General features: G+C 36.4%; 1 protein-coding gene across 1 annotated transcript in view; it reads left to right on the forward strand.

Annotated features, from left to right (window-relative positions):
- The window catches only part of LOC114361972 (monocarboxylate transporter 14), a 36,048-nt gene that overhangs the window by 7,197 nt on the left and 4,159 nt on the right, over positions 1-24,692 (forward strand). Inside the window, exons 2-3 of the mRNA XM_028317206.1 lie at positions 21,932-23,539; positions 23,617-24,090. Of these exons, the coding sequence (XP_028173007.1) occupies positions 22,313-23,539; positions 23,617-24,090 (1,701 nt within the window). The 5' untranslated portion in view covers positions 21,932-22,312. The remainder of the gene's footprint in view (positions 1-21,931; positions 23,540-23,616; positions 24,091-24,692) is intronic.

Genomic DNA, 24,692 nt, shown 5'->3' on the forward strand with positions numbered 1-24,692 from the left:
GAAACCAAAGTTGAATTTGGTAATTAATGATAACTTTTCAGTGGCTACACAGATGATCTTTCGAGTCAGTCCCATTGATAAAATTCTTTATTTATCTATACCGTTAACCATTCTAGAAACGTAGACCGTAACTTTTCCGCCATGATTCGACGGATTGGCATTGACAAACTCGTTGTGAGCGGTTACAGGCGATGTCCGTTCGACCTTGACTGTTTTTATATTGTTGGTGCAGTTGGAGATAAGAAATAAATCAAATTTTATTTATGATTTATTTTATTTTATTATTTTATATTAATTAATTAATATTGTTTTAATTTAATTTAAATTGATTTAATTTTTTATTCTTTTTTATTTGTGACACTGACAATTAATCTTTATTATTTATCATGTTTGTACGCTTTGGAGCTCATTATTATTATTGTTTTATTTTTATTTAATTTTTTTCGTTCGATTCATTATTTTTATAACGCAGCATGCCCATAAGCCCAAGGCGTCCACTGAAAATCAGTGTCCAGCCATGCATTTAGCTGGCTGGATATACTGAGTGGGCGTCCTTTTTGGCACATCGCCTTTATAGACATTTAAGTGTTGTTATTGTTATTTTTATTTCCATATTAATGTCCTGATTTATTGTTTCTTTTTTTTGTGCCAAATAAATCATTCTTTCTTTCTTTCTTTCTTCTTTCAAATATTGTGGTAGGACTCGATTACGATTGTCCAATAAACAATTTATTTTAAAGAACTTGAAAAAATCTAATTGCTTAAGGTGGGATTCGAACCCATGACCTTTCGCTTGCCGGGCGACTGCTCTTCCATCTGAGCTACTTAGACACTGGATGAACCATGCCAAGGGATGAACCCTATGATTAGTTTGAGATGCAACTTGCAACTCTCAACGCTAGAAAATTCTATAACTAAACAATATATGAATGTCGTGCTTTAAAAGAGTCTACAAAAAGTCTTTTAAACAGCCACTAGCTGGATACAGCCTAATGTTGTGCGTACAAATCAGACAGATTCTCAAGCATTTCCATTTGTGATTAGGGATAATTTTGGATTTGTTGTCGCATGGGAAATACACACAGGATAACTGACATACTGATCTTTCAACTGCTCTTGTGCACCGCGGAATACTGAGTGACTAGTAATGAGATTTTAACTACTATCTGAAGTTAAACAGTACCCCAGAAGATCCTGGATACAAAGGAGTTGGAGCAGTAGGAACAAGGTGGAAATATGTAGAGCCACTGTTAGGATGAATGTGTAACTTTATTAATTATGAATTAAGACCTCTCTTATAAGTCAATCGTAGTTAGCTTGTTTGTGTTTCCTTGAGCTACGGAGTGCATAGCTTACTTTAAAACCTTTGTACTTCGGGGTATTTTCCAAAGTTTTGTGAGACATCTCTCAAGCATCGCTATATAAGTGTATCTATGCAACTTGATTTTATATTATTACACTATAGGTTTTTTAGCAAATCCCGAAATTATCACCGTCCGAGGCGCCAAACTTATCACAAAATTCAGATTTACAATGAGCTAACAATGTTATAGTAAACAAAGCATAGGGCACGTAAACATTGGCATTATCACGCACAATATAATAATAATTAGCGTACAATATAATATTCCTATCTCGGACCAGGGCCGGATCTACCTATGGGCTGATTGGGCTGCAGCCCAGGGCCCCGGGGTTACAAGGGGCCCCCAGATCCTGCTAAAAAGTAGGCCATAATTTGAAAAAAAAAAAAATGTTGTCTGTAAAGTCGGTTTACGGACGATATTTTTACGTGACAACGTCCATAAGAAAATATTGATTAAAAATTGCATACTTTTATGAATGTAGTTGAGGGGGGAAATACGTGTAAAAGGTTGTTTTCATGCTGTTTTTCGTTTTGTTAGATTTAAAAGGGACACGTTAAATGTTGCGTTGGATAAGCTAATTATGGACTTAAATAAAAGGAGCCAAGTCTATGAGACATGTAGCAAAAAATTTTAATTTTTAATGGATTTGCAAGACAAAAATATCAAAAACATAGATTTGGAAAGTGCACATCATATTATTTATTACGATCCAGATGACGTAGACGAGCATTTAGTAAAGGAGTGTATTCAATTAAAATCATACTTACTCCAATCTAAGCCAGAGTCTTACAACTCTTGCAGTGACATTTTTATGATCATGTATGAAAATAAACTAATTGACGTGTTCTCTAATTGCTATACCATTTTAAAGATTTTTTTAACTTTACCCATAACTAGCTGTGAAGCAGAACGCTCCTTCTCAAAGATGTCCTATACAGTGTGAGTCACGAAGTCACGATAAAGTGCACATATTATGAAATTAGGTGAAACTAGACCTATTTTTATTGACAAAAAACAGGTCAAAATTTTTTTGAGATTTTTTTTAAATTTTTTATAGAATTTTTTTTCTGCCAATTACTTATTGTAAAGAAAACGTAATAACTTTTAAACTAAGAGGTATATCCTGATAAAATAAAAACAGTAATAATGTTAAATAACAGACGATACTAAAAAAATACACAAAATACTCAGAAAATGTCAAAAAATAATAAAAAATGATACTTTTTGAACAAAAAATCGGCTTTAAAATTCGTGTTTTTTTGGTTATTTGATAAATTTCTGCAAAAAATCCCCCTATAACAGGTGGTTTTTATTGCTTTGTATTATTTTCTATCGTATTACCTTTGTAAAACCAAAAATCGCATGTCTCTATCCCTATCACAACATTTGCTATGATTGTTTGAACTAAGCCTCTCCGGGCGCGCCATTCAACGCTTCGTTAACAACGAAACTGAAAATGGCTCTAGATTTCTAATTTTGATACAGACAAGTTAGATTTCAAATAAAAACAAAAGATTTCGAAATAAGCATTTTAGTAAAAATTTAAATTGTCCCCACCTGTAGCGGAGAATAATGTTGTGGTAGGCCTTTGTTCAAAGTATCATAGCAAATGTTGTGATAGGGATAGAGACATGCGATTTTCGGTTTTACAAAGGTAATATGATAGAGAGTAATACAAAGCAATAAAAACCACCTGTTATAGGGGCATTTTTTGGAAAAAAATATCAAATAACCAAAAACACGAATTTTAAAGCAGATTTTTTTCAAAAAGTATTATTTTTATTATTTGTTGGAATTTTCTGAGTATTTTATGTATTTTTTTAGGATCGTCTGTTATTTAGCATTATTACTGTTTTTATTTTATCAGGATATACTACTAAGTTTAAAAGTTATTACGTTTTCTTTACAATAAGTAATTGGAAAAAAAAAATCTATAAAAAAAATTAAAAATTCTTAAAAAAAAATGTCCTGTTTTTTGTCGATAAAAATAGGACAACAATGGCGAACTCTCGACTAAACCATTTATCACTTCTGTCTATAAATGGTGATTTAACAAAAGACTTGCAATGCGATGACCAAATAAAAGAATTTGCAGCACAAAAATGTAGAAAGGTTAATTTAGAAATTATACTTAATTTCTTTTAATAATAAATGCATAATAAATAAATAAAATTATTTTGTTGTTTTTATTTTCTTTTATACAATGTACATCTCTATTTCGGTTTCTCTCTCACCCAAAGGTTACCTGGAAGAGATTGCTACACAGCAATAAGGTCGCCTTTTGTACAACTAATACTTGCGTAGATTTAAGTAATATTTATGTTTTTTGTGCAATAAAAATATACGTATAAGAATAATATATCATTATAGAAACAGTTTTTTGGCATGGCTATTAGTTGAGTAGGTACTAAGATAGGCCCCCCCAAGTTTCAGCCCAGGGCCCCACAAATTCACGATCCGGCCCTGTCTCGGACTGAGTAGTTATTGTTGGTTGCTTGCCTATAATGTGTACTTAAGTGCATGTTGGGGCACGTGTTGTGTGTTTTTGTCAATAATTGGAAATCGTGACGTTTTTAACGAATTGTCACGTGACTTTAAGTTTTTATTTTGTAGGTCAGTTGACGATTCTTATAAGAATTATGTAGAGTCATTCGAGGTCATTAACCTTAGACTGTTCTAGTTAAAATCTAGGACTTGATACTTACTTTTTCTGCATTATCTAATTTTTGTCAATGCCAAAGTTTGAGTGTCAAAAAGTCAGCATAATAATTTCGTACTTTAGTACTCACTCTTCGTGGTCCAGTTGGAAGATAGTGTAATTCTCTCGACTCAAAGAATCTTATCAGTGTGAAAAATTGTAAAATTACGTTTCTTGGTAGAGTTTTGAGGCCTGAATCTTTCCAGTCTTCCCAAAAAAGTATGTCATTTTGTATGCTTACCAGATAAAATAGAAAAAGGAGGTTGCGTCTTTGTTAATCCAATCTCTTGTAACTCCTATTGGTCCTTGTCCAATTCCGTAAAACTCAAAGGAACTTTTATCAAAATCGCACTTTTGCATTCTATGATTCGCATGTCTAGCCTACCCACTTAAACATTTACATTGCTTCGCGAAGTTAACCGCAAGCGCATGGTACGGGGTGAACGGCCTGGCTGGACTGGTCCTGCAACCTGTACAAGATGCTTTGCATTTTACTTGTTTATTTTCATTTTTGCTGTGCGTAAACTTCGATGTGGCTGAACCTCACAAGTGACGTCATTTCAAACGAACTTTAGTTTTTGGAGTTTGGGATTACCCTTCTTCGCCGATGTTACTACTGAGACACGCTGACACTATTCAACATTAATTTGAACTCTTTGGTTCCAATGATTTTTTTCTTAGTCTATCCCCAGGGACAAACTTTGAGTGAATTGTTGGGTTTTTTATTGACGGTCAAGCTGCAGATCTTGGCTACCCAGGCAGGAGTCATAGCAGTGGTGCACTAGGAATAGTTCTGTTTTTTTAATTTATTATTAATATTAGAAGTATAGAGAGAGAGTTTAGTAATAAGCTCATATAAAGTGTAGTGTAGAGCCAAAGGTGGATGTATTTTTGCATTAGACTCTACCGTTATAAATAAACTAATACGTTAATGCCCATCATAAGCAGCTATATCGGATCGGTATCGTCCTAAATACCAGAATCGAGCAAGATTATCTTATTTAGAGACCAATTTTATACAATATACTCTAATTTCGGAATCAGGTTAATGTTCCCACCTCCAAATAGGTCGAATGGCCTTTTATTGCGAATCACACGATTGTCAATAGTCACACCCTGGCATTAGGTCGTATTAGGTATTTATCTATAGTACGAGTGATAACATAATTAAAGTTTGTACGGTGCTTTAAGTACTTGCAACTAGACGTAGATGTAATGTGCTTGTATTCGTAGCGCTTAAGTTTTGGTTCATCATTAAACTGGTCTCTGATCGCGACTCAAACGTTATTATCTACCTGAAGCTTAGTATGAAATTAATATGAATATGCGTGCTGAAAAGTCTACTTAGATATTTATACATATAGATACCGAAGATGCTTTGAGAGAGCTAGCTTATAATTAGCTCTCTGAAAGAATCTTTGGGATCGGAATAGTTTCAGGAGATGAGAAGTTCAAGCGATGACCTACAAGCATAAAAAAAAGACCCAATAATATCAAGTAGTACCTACCTATAGATTGAAAAGGTTACTGTTACGGAAGCAAGACTGGTTGATATGTATCAATGTCATTAATAAATGGACTTTTTAGGCCGTTAACGTTATTTATAGCCTATGTACCGCTATTTTAGCAAACATGTTTTAAAATACACCTTAGGTAGGTATTGTGAATCGTTTTTATCAGCAGTCATTTGTCAATATTAGCAATAAAACACGTTAATCACTGATGAACTGAATGAGCATTGTCGAGTGCAAGTAACGATTGACTTTCTTTAAAAGAAAGTTTAGGTATACCTAACTGATTAATTGCTTGGCAACTAGAATAGAAAGTTTGCGGAATAGATTAACAAATAGTCACAGTTAAGGTATTTGAGAATCTAATTTATAAGAAGAACTGTTACAGTCAAAATCGCAACAACCAAGGGCATTGGTGAAAAACCACATTTAACTGATTTTTGCAGTCAAAAGTGGCTTTGACCAATAATTATGAGTTTCGACTGTAACTAAAAATAAAATAAGAATACTGTCTCTACATTTTGGATTCTGAGTTTATAGACTTTGGAGCCTGAAGATGAATTTCAATATTTAGATACACAGTCTTCGATCTATTCTTGACTGTATTTGTATGTAAATATTTCCATAACATTACTCATTTTGGAGCTATTGTTATTAGAGATATTATAAGAACCATCCTCTACGATCTCATTCTGAACGTGTAAAAACAATGAAAAATATAAAATGACACGATTGGCAATGGTTTTTTCGTAACGAATATTAAAATAAAAACGTTAGTTTCAACCTTGCTGTAGTTTACGGCTCTTAACTCGTAAAATCTTTAGAAATACGATTTTACGGTAAAGGACAATAACGTAGCTAACTATTTAACAACATAATAACGTATATTGACAATTGTTTTAATATTTCTTGTAGGAATAAAAAAGGCCCCAGTAAAAAACCTTGTAAGACGCCTGCTGACTATGAATGATGTAATCGATCAAACCCACCAATTACTTACTACAAATATTTAGTGAAATATCACTTTTCATAAAACTTTTTTCCTCGACCGGGAACAAAAATAGGTAGTTAATATTATATCAAAGGCCTTCGAAGATTCTAGAATAAGAAACAGCCTAATAGAACTGAGTGCCTACAATTGAGTCTCGTGCGCGCTAAATTATTACGACAGTTAATTGGCCAATTGAGCATTGGATAGGGTTGACACTATTCGAAACATGAAGTGGTTAGTTGAAAATATTTTCGTTCCGTTGGATACTTCGAAGGTTTAGAACAGTTTTTGGCTATATTCTAAACAAAAGTAAATTAAGAATTTAATATGACTTCAAAAACCGCTGTTTGCAGACATCTAACATAAAATTTAATTAATTATTTACACTTTATTTAATTTTCTGCTCTATCAAACGCGAGTAGGAATGCATAAAATAATAATCAAATACAATACAGTTTATATCCTATCAAAAACACATTTTAGTTGCAAAAATCACCTAATTACAAGTTCTTAAGATATTACGCAGACTATTTTTTTGACTCAGTAACAACTTTATCAACCCTATTTCTTCGTGTCGAGGAATTGCCCAGACAATTGCGTCCTTAATCTAACAGAGTTCTTATCTATTCATCTTACGATCGATGGTGATTACACTTTTATATGTTTCAATTACATTACAGTAGCGGGTTGTCTTTATTAACCCGAGTTTATTGCAAACTACGTAAGTGGTATTTTTATGCCACTTTTTATTGACCTTCCTCTTCTTTTTGTGAAAATTACAACTTCGTACTCTTTACGTTGAGAGTTAACTTCATTTCAGCCAAATGACGTCCATAGCTGGACAAAGGCCTCCCCCAAGGCTTACCATAACGTCCGGTCCAGCGCTGCCCGCATCCAGGTTCTTAGCGACCCTCATCAGATCGTCGGTCCACCTAGTAGGAGGCCTGCCCAGTGAATGCCAGGGACGAGTGACGGCCTGCCAAGAGAGTTATCTTATCAGCTTTTAAAATCTTGGGTGATTTCGAAAAATATTTTTTAAATTGTGTGTAACTTCCTAACTTTGATTAATATTGGCCATATCATTAAGATCTTTATTAGCCTTTGCAAATTTTCCTAGAAAGTGTGACGTCTTTTGCTTCTGATGTTTATGCCTGCATTAAATCTTGGCTTCGCTGAAAGCCAAATATTTTGCCGAAAAGTCTTCCATTCGATATCGGAGATCCCCAAGATTTTAATGAACATCGCCGATAACGGCGATGACGTCAACAGGTTATTATAAAGTGTAAATATTATCTTTGGACGATAAAAGTATTTAGTTGTGTCTGTTAATGCTTACCTTATTAATTTCGTTTCCTTTTATCTGATTCAAATATGACGCTGATTGTTACTTAAAGAGTGACCGTGAACTGTTGCTATCGGTGAAATATAGTGAGACTTCATGCTTTGATACCAAATTAAATGCCGACCTTGCCTAGTTGCTTGTGGGGCTTCTTCCTCTATTGTATCTACATGCTTTAATAGCCCTTGTGGCAAGAATTTACTTACGGAGTGATACATTTAGCTACTGTATGATTGAAACTTTGAAACAAGCACAGCAATTATCCTCCTACCAGAGTAGCATTAATAACTAATGGTTTAAAATTTAAATATCTTGTAAAATGTTTAGATAATTTAATGTTTTCAACTCGCCGCGTTTTAGATTTGGCATCGCCTTATCCATAATTCATGAATCACAGGCTGTCCAGACGGTCTTATTCTGGAGAACAACATTCTCAAGGTTGCACGGAAATAGATGAGACGTGTCACAGACGCGGCATTATGAATTTTACTCGAATCTCATTACACATTTTAAAGAAAAATATTAAATTTTCTTTTACGTTGATACTGGCAGCCTAGGTGGCGCTGGCGTCTCTATTGCTGTCTACACACCAAACCCAGCTATCCAACGACATGAGTCGACTAATTTTGACAAGTTGTCAAAAGTCATCAGCCGACACCAAGCCGCCGGCTTTCGGCGGGCTTGGTGTGTAGAGTCCTTTAAATTGAGAATCGAGTAAGGTATTCTATTCTGCTCAGCACATACCTCCTCGAAATTCAAAAACATTCCAAGACAATATTCCTATTTATACTTCAATAAGACCTACAAAATGTAAGAGCTCCAGAACTGTAATTTTGTACTGACTGTAATTTTCAAAGGCTATGAGAATCTACCGTATACTTTTCCCTCATTTTCTCTGGGGTATAATTTTGCTCAATTCCTACTTCATAACAAACCGGCGTGACGTCATGGCACTTGGCACCCATGTTTCCACAGATAAACAAGGTTTAGGAACACGTGAGGGCACATCCGACTGGATATTTTGGGATCATTCGCACTGGTCGGTGGAGTTTGTAAATGCACTCATTAGTCATTTTGCGATTTTATGTTTACCACTTTTTTTATCTGGGTCGTGTCATTTAAATCGCAGAAGATAAGACTGAAAATCCGGCGTTTTAATGATGAAGCCAGAATAAACTTGCCGTTCCGAATTTCTGACTGAATCTGAATTCATTTATGAAAAATACATACAATGAGTATGTATTAGGTTCAATATAACTACCAAGGACAAATGCATTATTTAATGTCACCTATTCTAGTATAGCTCTATGGAAAAGGTTTATTCAAGCGTGAAAAAGATCTTTTCAGAGGTAAAATAACAAAAGAGTAGTTACCTACTTAACTGTTGGTAGAGCTCGATGGAATAAGTTACAGTAAATTACTAGAGCTAATGACGATGGAGAAATGTTTACAAAGAAATGCTGTTTTGATACAAATAAATACTTTCTATTCTATTCTACTCTAATAACTTAAATGTATTGTCTCCATAGACCATGAGATATTAAGTCTTTAGATTTCTTAAGAGTTGATTAACCATCAACGAAACGAAATCGTTCATCTTTTAAAATAAAAAAAAAGAACCTTGGTAACTATGAAACAGCCATGGGTTTTCATGGCTACTTACTTGGCAAACCAAACAGTGACCAATGTTAATAAAACATATTTTTGCTCACATCATATCCCAAAATAATCCGCGACCAAAAGCGCGAGACAAACAGAAAAAAACAGTTTTTTGTCGGTCTGCGATTCCGATATTGAATTCCGCCGTCTCGGCCAAAAGCCAACGTTGGCAAATGTTTGTTTAGCGAGGTATTATTAATGCAGTAGGATAACAATAATAATATTTTGTAGTCAACGCATACTCGTATTAGGGCCCGATTCGACCAAACTTTTATCCGAGAGTAACTCCTGGTATACTGGCACATTGACAGTTTCAGTATGGGACATTATGTCAAATCTGACGATTTATTCTAAGATTAATATTTACTCTCTTGAAGTTACAAACTAAACCAATGTTATGAATATTATCCAAAAGTAAAATTTTGGTTTAAAGATTGAGAGTTTTGTTTGACACTGTTGAAACGAATAGTATAAGTACTAACAACAATTAAAGTTAATGGAAAATTAAGTTCATCATCATTTCAGCCATAAGACTTCCCTGCTGATCATAGGACTCCCCCAATGATTTCCAAAATGAAGGATTTGAAGGAATCTGTTATTATTCGTAATTTACGTACTGTTTCTAAAAACTTGGGGACTTTGTACTCATAGTTCAAAGACTTCTGATTTATGCATAGACAGAATAAAATGAATAGTTTAGAAACAAAATAAAATCTCATGAATGTTAATGGCTAAATTTTGGCACTGTTTGATAAATACAATGGTATTTTTAGTTTGAGTTTACCTATTCTGATTTGAATCATTGGTTTTCATTCCTTCCTACTATAAAAATACTGAAAACGTAACGGAAAACATTTGAAAAAGCGAACACTGACGTCACAACATGGCGTCATGTCGAACGGAACAGTTTGATTGTTACGATTGATTGCACCATAAACTGCATCGTGTACGTACACCTTTATTTGTAAACTCAGTGTACTATGCTGATTGCATACAAAAGTAACTGCAAATGCACCGTGTGGGTTCGATTGGCGAATGGCGTCCAAGCTGTAGATCCTGGCTATTATTACAGTTGTGGAAGTGAGATAGGGAATAATTCCGAAAATTTTCTACTTTGCTTGACCACCAATAACTCTATCACGGAAGGCAGTCGCCCGTATTCACAAACGATACTTGCTTAAGTGAATCAGAAAATCGAACGCACAGCGTTGAATAGAGCTCTGTGATTGGTTCATATGTCACCCTGTGCGTACACGCGCACTGTGAGACCTCATAGTAATGTTTGTGAATACGGACGTTAGTTAGCTCTGTGGTAAATATAAACTGACATTGGAAAAATAGAATAGTTTAGAGGTACCATAAAGAACAGGTGGGCAGCGCACAGTGGACGTCGTTTGGCTGAAACGAACGAATCAACCTTTCAGAAGTGACTGCTCATACCACTTTGTGACGTGATGGAGATAAGAGGGGAAATTATCAAGAGCAGACAGTGATGTGTGTCACATCAATTGACGCGTAATGAGACAATTTGACAGCGAGACGGCGTCAGTGCTAACTGGTTTGGGTCCACGCGGCTCGGTCACCTCGATTGACACATCCTTCAGGGTCCGTGAATTGACTGGCTATATCGCGTTTTATTGCCCTCTACAGAGATAAATAGCTGCAATTGCCGGACAACTAGGATGAACGCCATCTTATCGATGATAAAATGCTCGATAAAAAGTTTATCATGGCGCGCAATCCAGGCCTAGGTCACTCATGTTGTAGGTTGAATAAATAAGAGAAAAGTAGATCTTCCCTAATAGAGGCAGAGTTTCCCAATTGATATAAACAAAGAGTAATTGACTCCAGTTTGGTTAGGAGACTGAATCAACCTCATATTCCCAAAAATAAATGTTATTCAGTGCTAAACCGCCTGAGGAACCAGATTTATTTTCCAGGAGTTTCCAATACCTATAATCTTCCGTTCTGCCCAAAGGTAAACTGGTAGAGAATGCCATAACGCCTTTATTTGTATGAATGTGATGATACGAACAAATTTAAATTTTGCGTACGACCACACTAGTTATTGTTCCAATTAAATTCAATGATTTCGTCCTCAAAATGACATCCGAAATTCGCATCAGCTCGATTAAGCTGCATCTAAATAAATGACATTAAAATAAAGGCTAACGAGCTATTAAGAGCAAATGTGTATAAGGTTATAATAAGTTTTGTATGACGCTCTTTTCTTTGCAGTGCCCGATAGGGTCTAGAATAATGATCTGCTTAGCTTTAAAAATCTATGTAACATTATGGTGATGCGAATAATATCTGTGGCTCTATGTAACATACTCGTAGCATAATATAATATGCTTGTGTTATGCTTATTTCAATTTAAGTAAATAGATGCAACCTGGCGCATTGCAAGCTTTAATTCTCAATCAGTTCAACTTAGAAATTCATAGAAAAAGCTCGCAAATATATTTCAGTAATTATGATCCCACCAAAAACATTTTCATGTAAATCACCAAGACGAACCGTATGGCTCGCACTGTGAAAAAGTTACCATATTGCATGTAGAGCCAAGCTTCTGCTAACTCTTAGTTAGTCAAAATATGGTGGCATTCGCTGTCGTCACATGGTTAAACATGTTTAAATTCTGCATGTGCAGTATAGTGCATTGTTCACAGCATTGATTGACCAAACAGATAATATTATGCGTAATGCATAAGTACTTGTAAACTAAGGCTTCTTATGTCCATAGTATTAGAGATGACTTTGAAACCAAAATGTACAGTCTGATATGGCTCAACACAAAGGTTGTTTGAAGCTAGCAATGAGTGCTGATGACTGGTTAACCAAACAAGATGGGAAATTGTAGGGAAAACTACTTCATTGTTGTTACTGGTGTTATCTTGTATTTACAGACTCAGAATAGATCTTGGTCAGTGTTCAGACTTTATCAGTCATGTAATAGATTCCACTGAGGTTTTTTGAACAGTATGAATCAGTGGGTGGTACTCAAATGTGGATTACGAGGAAGATCGCCTAAAAAGACGGACAGATATCCGACAACAGGCTGGAATAAACTGGGTGCAAAACGAACTCCTCCTATTTTCTTCTGATTAATTTCGTTGCTGGTCCAATGACAGTTTAACTTTCCCCCGGGACAAACTTGATCTTCATTTTAAGGCAGTCAAGCTGTAGATCCTGCCTACACAGCATTTGCAGCGGTGGGAACGAGAGGTGGGAATAGTCCCGTAAATGTCTGGGGACAGAAGTCGGTGGAAGTTTGAATAGGATGCCTATGTTCGAAGATGAACCCAAAAGGCTGATTTAGATAGATAGATAGAGATAGTATACGAGTAAAAAATTGCAATAAGTATTGCTTTGGTCCGGATTTATAGTGCTAACCTAAAAGTGGTGAATGAGCGTGTTTTGGATATTCTCATGTATAGTGAACCCATATGAATATCGAACTCTATCATAGTAAGAGTGTGAATTATATTTTGGTGATACCTACTTACCTAGTTGTTTTTATTTTGTATATTTATTGGGTTTCTCGCAAAGCTATAATATTAGCGTAATGTCCAATAAATCATCAGCATTTTATGGAATAATTTATCTCCAGTGTCATTTTGTCATTTGTCGAATACATTTGGACCGTAAAGTTTGGCCTTTAAGGCCTGGCCATAGGCCAAAACTGTGTCTCGTTTTACAGAAATGTGGTACTCTTACGCACATACCGACTAAAATAACTGACGGTTCTCAATGACGTCCAATTTTGTATTAACTGACATTGAAATAAACATATTTTTTAAATTTTAATACCAGTAAGGACCAAGTAAAATACTGATTGAAGCACATACTTTACGGAAAAAGATAATCGCAAGAAAAATTCGTCACTTTAAAGATGATAAATAATAGTAAATAAATATTGGAATTTGTCTTCTTTTTGTTCACACTTGACTGTTTAGTAATTTTAAGAGTAGGCGTTGATTTTTAGTTGGCCGATAGTTGTGCCCGATTTTAAATTGTATGAAGAATCGGCCAAATCGAATCGGCATAGTGTGCGCATACTTGCCCATACCGACGAAAAATCTACGGTGTGCGCCTACTCTAAAGAAACAGATAAAGTCAATTTATCGAAATGGTTATAAAGTTGGTAATAAAGTTACTTACGTAATAAATGTAACTACTTACTTATTATGCCCGCACCCGGTAAATCGTATAGAATTTAGTTCTAAAGTAAGTATTATTCTGTTTTGAAAGAAATTACTTAGGTACCTACTTACTTAGCAACACAGACGAACAAGGAAACTTCAACGATACACAAAACGCTATAGGTACCTATTTAATGTAATTAATTTTGCAGGATGTTATTGACATGGAGTAAAATCTAGACTGGTTTTATAGTTAGGAGGTTTCGTTTTCCCCATGGTTTTGATAGAATTATTCCATTCCACTGAATGACTTGTTTGATTGATGATTCATGGTTATTGAATGTTTCGCATGAAAAAGTTAGGTACAGATCAAATTGAGTCTTACACAATTTTGTTTAATGGCATAGATAAAGGATAATTATTAAGGATAATTTTAGCCTACCTAAATCACGTCTGTCAAGTCCACTTCTGCTGAAAAAGCACTACTTATTTGGCATTATTTCGCTCGTTATTTTTTTTAATGTAAAGCAAGGCAGATAGATATACTGCACCTGGTGTCAAGTGACATGCAGTCTAGGGTGGTACATACCTGGCCGGTAAATGCCTATTCACTCTCGCCTTGAAGAGGCCCGGAATAAAGTGTTCTGGAGAAACATCATCATCATCATTTCAGCCAAACGACGTCAACTGTTGAACATACATAGGCCTCCCCCAATAATTTCTTACTGACCGACAACCTCATGAAGGTAGCAGGAAGGCGCTGGATGCAGGCAGCTACCAACCGAAAGACATTAGCAGACAGCAAATTTCAGTTCTTAGCTGTTCGCATTAAAAAGAGTTGGTTTTTAGTGTTTTGAAATATTATTATGCTCCTTTGTTTATGCATACCTATTAGAGGGAAATCATCATCATCGAAGTACTGATTCAATGCAGTTCTCATTCCACACTCGTCAAGCTGATAATGCGAGTTGTTTAACTCAATGCAATCCTAATGCGATGACGTCAGCGCATGATGTCATCATCAGTTCTTAGTAGTGTTATTGCAACCACCATTGTTGGTTACTTTTAGTACTACACTTGGGTTTGACTTAACACGTTGAGTGCGAAACCAGGTCTATAGACCTTGTGTACGTCTCGCTTACCGTGCGGCTAAGAAAATTATAGTCTTCCTTGTCGTGCGAAAGGCATAACTTCAATTGGGTCCGGTGTAGGAAAGTGATGAATATATATCTATGATGTATTCTTAAAATAGAATCCAATGATATACCTACCTTGATACCAGGTTTTTAGACCTGGTACCGCACGAAAGTAATAAAATGTCTTCACAATGCGAAACCAGGTCGATGCACCTTGTACCCTGCGCACCTGGTACCGCACCCCACGCTAGCTTCGTGCAGCCAGTGTTGCCTCGCATTCGTAAGAAACGCACATGTCGACATGGCATCAAGAGAAACANTCAAGTGACTTTGTTTTTTTTTTATCAAATTAAAATAATTTCATTAGGCACTTAATCAAATTGTTTTTTAATTTTTTTTATCGCTATTGACCTTATCTACATCACTTAATGTTAATTACACATTGGTGTTATGCATTTTTTTATCACGAGGATTTTTTAATTTGACTCATCCATATGAAATGCAATATAATGCCTTTTCAGCATGGCTCATTAACCTCTGTACATGTATGCATATAAATTTTAATGCTGAATAAAGGTATTCTATTCTATTCTATTCTATTCAATAAAATTGTGAAATACTATTTAAAAAAAAAATAGAGATGCAATATTATTGCCCAAAAATGACATAAAACTTGATAAAGGATCTATCTAGCTAGATTTTAACGAAAAGGTACTTAAAAAATATCAATATTTGCATCCACTGCATAGAAAAAAGTAAGTACAGGCAGAAAAAAATTTAAAAATACGTAAAAAAAATTTTTGGCATCTCAATATATTTCAAAAATCGATTCAAATTCGTTGTAGATAGTCAAGAAACTTAACTAGGAATTACTTTTGTGCAATTTATTACGGGACATCCTGTACATGAAATAAAAAAGTCGTTGACATTGGGAACCAATGTCGTAAATATAAGGTGTTATTTTTTGTACTGATCATACTTTACCAAGGCATCTAATAAAATCATGCAAATACAACCCAAGTGTTTTTAAAAAAAANAAACCCCGTTCTTTGAGGATGTCGAGCTTCTTCTTCTTGGTCGATATAGGGCTTTCTGGGTATTCATCCAGGTCGATTATTTCTGGCGTTTTTGGTTTGTATGGGACCTGGAAGTAAAAGAAATTGGTTGGTTACTTGGTAGTTTTTGCCAGTGGTATATGACAAAGGGTAGTGGTAGTTGACTAGTCAATTGACATTCTTTTTATGGGCTAGCAATCCCATATATTGTCCCATATTAATGAAGCCACGATAGCCGAACGGTGAAGGGGTTGGACTGGCCGACTCGTAATCCGTGGAACGCAAGTTCGGTCCCCGTCGCCGCTCGACTGTTGTGGTGAGCTCACTCGTGATACAATCATATTTATTTAGCTTAGTACGAGGGGCGGGATTATTAGTAATTTGTGCAATACAAATGACAAATATTTAAAAAATCTTGCATAGGGTGAAAGTACCACTAGTTGACCATTTGAGCGGTTTTATGGTTAAATGCATAAAAAAACTATATTTGTATTATTTGCAGTACGTTCATTATCGCTTTTTAAGGTTTAACTAGGTGTACTCACAAGCTAATGCCATCTACGGTATGATATGCTTGTATTTTCTTAAGTATGAAAGATTTCATAAAGATTTATTTTTTTCAAATATCCCATGATTGACACTTCTTAAGGCTTGATTTACACGTGTCAAGTAGATAAGTAGGTAACTAAATTTTTTACTTGATTTTTCTATCAAGAAGTTGGTGGGCGGAGCTTGTCACTTGACACGTTTTGACAAGCAGTTTAATAGTAAACTCTTGTTTACTAGAGCTTGACATTTGAAATTAAGTTAAAATTTAGTTACGATGCAATTTGATCACTTAAAATTAATTTAACATTTAGTTACCTACTTATCTACTCAATACGTGTATACCAGACACTGTGTAGGTTTGTTGTCGACACGATAAGAAGAAGATTTCGAAGGTTGCCGTAGTTTCATAACTGTTAATATCTAAATTTTAGTGTGTTGTGTAGTGGTACCGTCACCCTACACCCTGTATGACTCACCTCGACAATCTAGTCGTCGCTATAGCTCGCTACACATCGTTAGGTACTTGTATACATCGTCTCAACTCTCGCTGCGAGACCTATAGGTACCCTGTATATCATCAACACCCTGTATATGACTCACCTCGACAATCTCGTCGTCGTTGTGGTTGGCGGGCGGCGGATGGTGGATGCCGAAATTGGTCAGCGGGGGGGACGGGCGCTGCGGGTGTATGTATCTAAGCACTTTATATACCGGGCGACGTTGCAAGTCCAGTCGATTAAATTACTTAACGTAAATCAATTACATTACTGATTTTAACGCCCGAATCATAAACATTACTATGAGGTCTCACAGTGCGCGTGGACACACAGTGTCACACACGATCGAATCACAGAGCTCTATTCAACGCTGTGCGTTCGATTTGCTGCTTCACTTAAGCAAGCATCGTTTGTGAATACGGGCGCAAGTCGCTCTTAAAGGCTACACCTTGCAAAGTCAGCCTGTATATTAGCGACTTACCTCTAAAGGCAGCGGCGACGACGACTCAGCTCAGACCCGGTTTCCATCAAGGCGGAGCGGAGCAGAAAAGTGTTTTGAAAACCCAATAAAATTTCATTATTTCTACATCTTCACTCCGCTCCGCTTCGGTGAAAGTAGCAAGACTGATAGCTGACAGTTACGCACAGTTTACATACACGTCTCCTCTCCGCTCTTTTCCGCACCGCTTTGGTGGAAATAGCCTGCCAGCTGCGCCCCACATCTCTCGTCTAACACTGAGCTTAAAAAAGTTGTGGGTGTTTATCTAATCACCCTGTGTATACTAGCAACTTACCTCGACAATCTCGTCGTCGCTATAAATCGCCTCACCTCTCGTTGCGAGACCTATAGGTACTTCTTGTCTCACACCCTGTATATTGCGACTCACCTCGACAATCTCGTCGTCGCTATAGCTCGGTACAAATCTTCACTTGTGTTGATAGCCTCAACTCTCGCACACTGAATTCTTTCTACCTGTACGATCTATACTCGACTTTTTTACAGGCTATTACGATGTCGCGCACTACACTCCATTTTTTCGACCTATACGATCTACAATCGATATCTCACACCCTGTATATTACTCACCTCTTGACGACCTCGACTTCGCTATTAACTCGCTATAACTCTACTTGTGTTCATCACCCAATCTCTCGCTGCGTGACCTATATTCTTTTTTCACACCCTGTATATTGCGACTCACCTCGACAATCTCGTCGTCGCTGTGGTTGGCGGGCGGCGGGTGGTGGATGCCGAAGTTGGTCAGCGGGGGCGGCGAGCCGCGCGCGGGCGGGATGGGCGCTGCGGAGACATGGTGATGATTAATACGTGCACAAAAAAAAACATTAATAAACCATATAAGGGGCCATCATACATGTATAAATTTTACCTATTGTAGCATAAGATTAGCCTAGAGTTTAAACTGTCAAATAAATTATACAATAAGGAATTTATTTATTTATTTATTTATTTATCCATAAAGTACGTCACACGAATTTCATGATTTTTGACCCCCCTCCGTCCTTGTCACAGGTGGTCACATTTCTGAGACCCCCCCCTCCCTAGTGTGACGTCACATGTTTTGCAATTTCACATCGAAAAATTATTAAATTAACAGCAGTTCCGAAATTAGTTTTATTTCCATTTAAATTAAGTACTTTTTTTATGAAATCAACATTATATCAAATATTTGAAACAATTGAAATGTGATGTCACGAAACTTAGGACCCCTCTCACCCCTTGTCACACCATGTCACACTTTGTCGACCCCCTCCCCCCCTCTTTACGTGTGACGTACTTTATGGATGACCCCTTAGTATTCTTTTAATAGCATTTCAAAATTTTATTTCGCATTCAGGAAATGTAGTTTTAATAAGTTGGTCATATTTTCTCTTACTTATATTATGAATTACCGGAGTGTATGGGTAAATTAGTGATGAGGAAAAAACACGTTTAATCTATATTTTTAAGCGAAAGGTCACTGATTGACCGACTCAATCACTCATCACGAAATATCAGAAACTACAAGTGCTAGGAGTCTCAAATTTTTCATGGGTGTTCCTTTTAGAACGTAGGTGCTCACTAAGAACGGATTTTACGAAACTCCACCCCTAAGGGGGTAAAACGGGATCCACGCGTACGAAATCGCGGGCTTCCGGTAGTTCATAATAATTTTTGGGAAATTTTTAGCACTTTTTATTTCTATTAAAATATTTGATGTAACTAAATAATTGTTTTCCAGGTGAAGAATATTTCATTTTTATTTTATAAACGAACGTAAAACATACCTATTGTTATCATCTCATTAGTCAAAAACGTGTTCGCAAAAATCATACGAGTGTTCCAATTACTCCGTGACCCCCCATATCTCTCACGTTTTAAACCCCTTATCATGCTAGTGGGGCGATGAACTTGACGAATGTAGGTAACGATATCTTTACACTTAACTAAAACGTTTTTTTAAGTATCAATTGATTCCTAACGACTCTTATCTTCTAAGAAGTGGACGTATTAACTAGTGAAGTAACAAATGCCACTGGTCTCCAGACGTAGACGTAGCTGAATATGTTTCTACTTTCTGTGCTTCGGAAGATCTCTAAGATCGAACGAAGATCTAAGTCTACTGATGTCCAAGTCTAATTACTGGAAACCAATAACTACGGAATGTAAATTGTGTCCAAACTGGATATCGAACTCAGGAGCCTCGGATAGAGAGTCGGACTTTAACCACTAGACCACGATCCAGCGTTATGTATTTAAGCAATGAGTAGAGAGTATGAACAGTATGTGACCTTGACTTCAAAGGTTAATGACACTTTATTTATTTAAATGCAAAGTAGTACGAGACATTGTAAACAAGTTCGAGAAGGCGACAGAACTTTTTGAAAACATAACGTGCTGTCTCTTTTTAGCAAAAGGCATACACAGAGGTTGTAAGTAGGGTTGCCAAACGGTCGGGATTTGGTGGGAAGTGGGATTCTCCCGAATTTTTCTTCCGATAAAGTAAAAAATCTCCAAAAAAATTCATGATTACTTTAATAGGTAATTAATTTTTAGCTGGCAAGAGACGAAGGCATAGCCAAACCCATTTAAAAAAAGTTTATCGGTAGGCTGAAAACTACAAAATTGACACTGATAATATTAATAAAATCAGATTAAATAGCCAAAAGATGAGTCGTTGTGAATCTGAAAAGGTCAGAAGCGTGATTAGAAACAATCCATCGTCGATCGTTAACCTATTTAGTTAATTCTACCTCGCAAAGTCACGTGATTTATCTCTCTTATCTGTGATGTCATTGCTGTCACGTGATTTATCGACAATGTTTAATGCTATAAAACTAAACATTTTATTAGGGGCTGGGACTATTTTTGAGACGTTACAGAACTTTAAATTGAAATAAATTCTTAATTATGTACCTTTACAATATTCCTTGGGTTGTTGGTAGAGTCGACAGTACGTCTCAACTTCAAGCCAACTGCATAGAATGCCACAGGGTACAGGGTTTTAGTCTGGGCTGGGTTTTGTATGGATATTCTAATTTTAAGTCAATGTACAGTCGCGGAATGAAAAGGTTCGTCACCTTAGTGTCGGTTTTCCCTTGCACTAGGTACTGTAAGAGTCAAACCTGCCAACATAACAGTACAAGAAACAGTGCTGCTAACATTTAAATAAATATGACGTTTGCTAACGAATAAGGTTTTGCTTGTTTATTTTTCTATCCCATCAGTGCAATGCAATGATGACATTGACCAATTGACAACAGTTTTTTTTTATTTAAAAGAAATAATAATGGCAGGTTGAACCAACAAGAAGGTTTTAGTTTATCAATCATAATAATCTTCTTGACAAGATAAATCGTCAAACAACTTTGATCTGAATAATTTTGAAATTTACTGACGAACAGTTAAAGATTATTTTCTCTAACTCGAGATTATTCTGTAACATAGTTTCAAAAGGTAATATGTGCTCGCGATTCGTTGAAGGAATCAGTTTGAAAACTGACGAACCTTTTCATTCCGTGACTGTACCTACAGGACCTAGTACGAGTATTAATAAATAAATTCATCTTCGACCAGAAAGTAATAATTTTAAATATCCAATCCGCAGAACATCCTGTTGTCACACAGTTATAAATAAACTCTTGCAGATTTACCTTGTATTTTTGTTGGACGCTTCATTGGAAAACATATTAATGATTGATTTATTGATTGGTACTTTGAATGGTATTAAAATCTTCTGTATACTTTTCATATTTTACGTGGAATATTTTTTTTAGAAAATCCTTTTTGTTTTTAAATGGTATTATTTAGTTAGATTTAGTTTGTTATCATCTGATTTAAATTGCAATTATTAGAATTTAGGTGTCTTATTTTTAAATTAAATCCAAAGCCTAAAAAGTATGTACATTATGTCTTATGTGTGTACTAATAGTACGAGAGAGGACCGTAAGATACCCTACGTCACTTGATACTAAGATAAGCTCTATGGCACACGTTCAGAAAAGTTGTGCTAAGCTTGGAACAATTAATTAATAAATTCCGAACTAAGCTTATCTTATTATCAAGTGACGTAGGGTATATCTTACTGTCCCCTCTCGTACTATAATGCCTTAGTCAGAAAAATAAATGCATCAATGTACTGTTCTCTATTGAACTAGTTCTATCAGCACTGTAAATAGTCCTTTATCATAATGAGCTCCATACGCTTCACGGTCTGACGCCATCGCATAAAATGCTATCAATCCCATGTTATTTGCATTTCAGTCACGGACTGGTCTAGACTGAATCTAAACGTTAACAACGATGGAGTATGTTTGCCAGTTGTTTTATTTTAGCCCATTATTATGCTCATCTGTGAAGGTATTCAGTAACATGACAATATTTTTATGGTGTTGCTCATTTGGTAGCATCGTTTCTGAATGACCATAAGAATTAAGCGTAGAATTGTGTTGTGCTATTGTATTACAACGTTATTTCTCTTTGTTTCAGAGTCAAATCTGCCCTGTTCCAGTTTAAATTTGAGATGTTACTCAGACCAAAACTTTAATCCTTATGTCAAGACGACACTCAGCATTTAAGAAGCAAACGCGTCACAACATAAAAAGTGAAGTTTTCGAAGCTGTGACAAGGACAAGCCCGTCCTTGATGTTCTCGACAACCAACAATCTCTGCGCCCTAACCCTTTGTATATCGAAAAGCCCCTGTCGCTATTCCGCCAGAGATCCCAGGTTAAGACACTGGTCGAGAGAACTAAGTATTTCTTCCCCGTAGAAGAAACCTCAAATTGGGTTAAATCCCAAATTAAAGCCATCCCCGAGAGAGAAAGGCAAAAGTACGAGGCACCGTACTTAAAAGACCTCAGAAAGACTAATGGACTCTCCAAGAGCCCACGCCAATGGAGTCCCGGGTCATGAGAAGGCATTCAAGTATGAGCCAAAAGTACCGTCTGAAGAGGAGAAGACTACGTCACCGCTTTTCAACAACAAGACCAGTGAATTCAAATACATAGATTCGCAAGATGAAAAGAATGACGTGAGAGTAGCAGGTAAACCTGAAAATGATCTCAACACTGTCAATTCTATGAAAACGGACCCGGAAAATACTAAACAAGGCAACAGACTGTCCGTAACTTATCATAAGAATGATGAAGACGCGACGTCGACTAATGAGGGAGTGAAGTTCTTAGGGCTTGGTGATGCCGACAGTATCTGTTCGAGCAGGCCACCTCCTGAGCAGGCGCCTCAGATACCTGATGGAGGATGGGGATGGGTGGTTGTTGCCGCTTCATTCCTCATAGCCACCGTAGCTGATGGGCTTGCCTTCTCCTACGGTTTGATTCACGAAAAATTCATCTTATACTTCGGGAAGAGTGAAGCTGAAACCTCGTTAATTGGAAGTCTGTTTATATCAGTGCCTCTTATAGCAGGACCTATAATGAGCGCACTTGTAGATCGATACGGATGTAAGAACATGACTATACTTGGCGGAGTAGCGTCTACGATTGGATTCGTTGCTGCTTCGTACAGTAACTCTGTAGAAGTATTATGTGTGACGTATGGCCTAATGGCTGGTCTTGGCATGGGGCTTCTTTACGTAACCGCAGTAGTTTCGATTGCGTACTGGTTTGAGAAACGAAGAAACCTGGCTGTAGGGTTAGGGTCGTGTGGAGTTGGTTTCGGAACTTTTGTGTATTCTCCATTGACCACTTATCTTTTGGATGAGTATGGATGGAGAGGTGCGTTGTTGCTTCTTGCTGGCACTGTACTTAATGTTTGTGTGTGTGGTGCTGTTATGAGAGACCCAGAATGGTTGATTTTGGAGCAGAAAAAGCAAAGAAAGTTGAGTAAAACGAAGAGAGCCTCCAGTTCAGTGTCAATATCAGCGAAATCTGGAGGTGGAGAATCAGTATACCCTGGCATGGAGGAGCTGAAAACCTTAATGAAGAGTGGTGAAACACCCGAGTATATTTTGACAGCTTTAGTGGCTTCCATCGCGGAGGCTGAAGATTTAGAAACAGCTACAAAAATGAATGCTGATATGTCTCATAAAGTAAACTCTGTCATAAATCTACCCACCTTTTTAAGAAATAGTGAAAAGGTAATGCATCTCTTAAATAATGTAATCATTTATTACTTCTCGAACGCGCCAAATATAATAAAATTTTACTGTTTCAGGTTCCAGCGGAAGTGTTGGATCAGTTGACATCAAACAAGCGTCTCTACAATATAATATTGCAGAACTATCCTTCCCTTTTAGCTTTGAGAAGTAATTCGGAGCAGAAACTGCCGATTGAACCTGCCCCATCTAAAGGAAAGCAGATAACTATGTCTATGAAGTTAAAGTTGAGCAAGAAAGAAAAAGAGAAGAAGAAAGAGTTTGAGAATAAACTAGACGAAGTTAGAGAGAAGCTTCTGCAGCCAATTCCTGAGAATAAACCAGCTGTGATCACTCCGCGGACTGAACGGCAAGATTGGCTTTCAAGGCAGTTCCAGACGGATCGTCACTATTTGAGAGACATCAGGGTTCACAGGAACTCTATCATGCACAGGGGGGCGATGATGAACATCGCCAAATATAAACTGCGAGCTTCGTCGTGTCCTGATATTTATAGGAATTCTATGTGGTCTATGGAAGATCAAGAAGAAAAGGTATGAATGTTTTTAATTTCTTGAACACTTTAAAAGAACTTATCAGAGAAAATCAATATTCAGGTCTTATTTTAAATCTAAATATAGAGGTTATTGAAATTATTAGCAGAGATGTGATTATGATCAAGGTCAAACATAAAACAACAAACGCAAATTGCAATTCTGATAAAACGTTATCGGTTAATTAGGTAAAAATACAGGAAAGAGCACATCAAAATATTTTTTATTGCAAAGTAGCTTTTATAATAACTGCATAAGATGCCATTATGTTTCGTTTGATATGCTATCGTCTTTATTACCTCACATTAGAGCAAATACCGATAGTCGTAAATATTTTCGGAAATCACCCTATTTTAATGTTATTACTTGAATGAATATGAGCCATCCAGCAAATAGGTACTTATGAATGACAAGCTTTTGACTGAGGATTTGCCCTTGAATTTCTATTTATAAGTAGAAAGACTATCTTCTGTGACCAACCGAAATTCACTACCGCTACCCTTTTGAAAATCGGGATAAAAACTATCTCAAATACCTTTCATCTAAATTGGTCCAGGGTGAAAAGACAGACACTAGTCAATTTCGCATTAAAGTATTACGAG

Source organism: Ostrinia furnacalis, unplaced genomic scaffold, assembly GCF_004193835.3.
Source record: "Ostrinia furnacalis isolate ACB-3 unplaced genomic scaffold, ASM419383v2 OfSCF6076, whole genome shotgun sequence".
NCBI classification, from domain to species: domain Eukaryota; kingdom Metazoa; phylum Arthropoda; class Insecta; order Lepidoptera; family Crambidae; genus Ostrinia; species Ostrinia furnacalis.